Raw genomic sequence first — 1,520 nt, forward strand, 5'->3', positions numbered from 1 at the left:
GTGGGTGCAAGTTTCCAAAGCTTTGGGCCGTCCTCAACTGCTTTGCCATGCCACAAGCAGGGATCTGGATAGGAAGTGGAGCAGCCGGGATTAGAACCTGTGCCCATATGGGATCCTGGCGCGTTTTTTTTTTTTTCTTTTCCAAAATACATTTAGTTTATTTTTTAAAAAATTACAATCCAAAAAAAAAAAAAAAATGAAAACAACCCACCACAAACCCTGCTTCTTTTTAAATAGCACGGCATGGAGCAGTTTCCCTTCTACCCTATTGCACATGGTCCGGCCTGGTTATGAATGGATGAGAAGCTGCTGGGACTGGGGTGCTGCCAGGGAAGTGGAGTTCTGCCTGGGCTTGGGGAGGAGACCAGCTCCTGCTACTCTCTGGAGGGGCCAGAGGCACAGCCTTGGTTTCCATGGCAACCTGGCAGCAGGTCCCCTCTGTCCTTCCCTTCACTGGCCCAGCTTTATCTGCCCCAAGGCCCCAGTGGTCATAAGGGAAGCCAGGAGTGGAGGGAAAGGCAGAAGGAATATGTTTGGTGGGAAGTCTGACTCCCAGAAAAGTCTCGTTAAGGCATTTGGAAGAGATAAATTAACGCAGGAAGATGCACCTTCATAGAAGGCCGTGGCAACCAGACACACACACACATGCTGAACTGTTTGTGGAACCCTGATACGGGAGGCAGGGAGCCCTCAGTCCCTGCTGGAAGCCCCTGTGAGAACACACAAGCATGGGAGCTGAGCAGCACCCCGACTGATGGCGGCCGGAGCCCCAGGCCAAATCTTAGGGCCCTAGGATGATCTCCATGATGTAGTCCAGTTCATTCCACTCCCAGGAGCCTGCTGTGCAGAAAAGGTTGTGAGGGGGCTCCGTGGGGGCAGGCGCGGGCTCCTTCTCCACTGCTGACTTGTCAATGTCCAGAAACGGGTCGTCCAGGTTGGTGGTGTCGCCCAGGTACCTGGAGCTCAGCGCTTCCAGGAAGATGGGGTCGGGTGGAGGCAGCACTGGACCTTGCAGGCCCCCAGGGGGTGCCCCTGCGTTCTGCACAGGCCCTGACTCATCCATGGAGTTCTCTAGCTCCCTGAGGATGGAGCCGATGGTGGCTGACAGAGAGAAATTGTCCTCGCCCAGGAAGACCGGCTCTGGGGGCATTTAAAGAAACCTGGGAGATGGAGTCCCACGTCAGCGTGCCCACAGGCCCTCTGGGAGCTGGAGTCCAATGCCTGCATCCTCAGAGGCCCTCTGAGAGCTGGTGATAGACAGCAGCCCACTGGGGTTGTACTTTGCCAGATGAAGTCCCGGGAAACCTTACCGCCACCCCCATTCATCGCACCCTGAGAACCAGGCTCCGGGCATTCTTTGGCAAGTGGAGCAGCTCCCTGATGGGCTGCCAAGAGGGCTTCATGGACCTTTATTTTTTATTACCAAGTCCGAGATACAGAGAGGAGGAGAGACCGAGAGGAAGATCTTCCATCCGATGATTCACTCCCCAAGTGAGCCGCAAAGGCCGGTGCAAACCAAT

The 1,520-nt window shown here is 55.0% G+C and overlaps 1 protein-coding gene across 1 annotated transcript; it reads right to left on the minus strand.

The window, feature by feature from the left end:
• Window positions 1-362: 362 nt before the first annotated feature.
• LOC101531490 (SERTA domain-containing protein 3-like) lies at window positions 363-1,150 on the minus strand. Its single transcript, XM_004599719.2, has one exon. The coding sequence runs from the start codon at window positions 1,148-1,150 to the stop codon at window positions 782-784; it is 369 nt and encodes a 122-aa protein (XP_004599776.2). The 3' UTR covers window positions 363-781.
• Window positions 1,151-1,520: the final 370 nt, after the last annotated feature.

Source organism: Ochotona princeps, chromosome 2 (assembly GCF_030435755.1).
Source record: "Ochotona princeps isolate mOchPri1 chromosome 2, mOchPri1.hap1, whole genome shotgun sequence".
NCBI classification, from domain to species: domain Eukaryota; kingdom Metazoa; phylum Chordata; class Mammalia; order Lagomorpha; family Ochotonidae; genus Ochotona; species Ochotona princeps.

Excerpts from the sequence above, each read along its gene's own strand:
- LOC101531490 (XM_004599719.2), bottom strand. The coding sequence starts at position 1,150 with ATGCCCCCAGAGCCGGTCTTCCTGGGCGAGGACAATTTCTCTCTGTCA.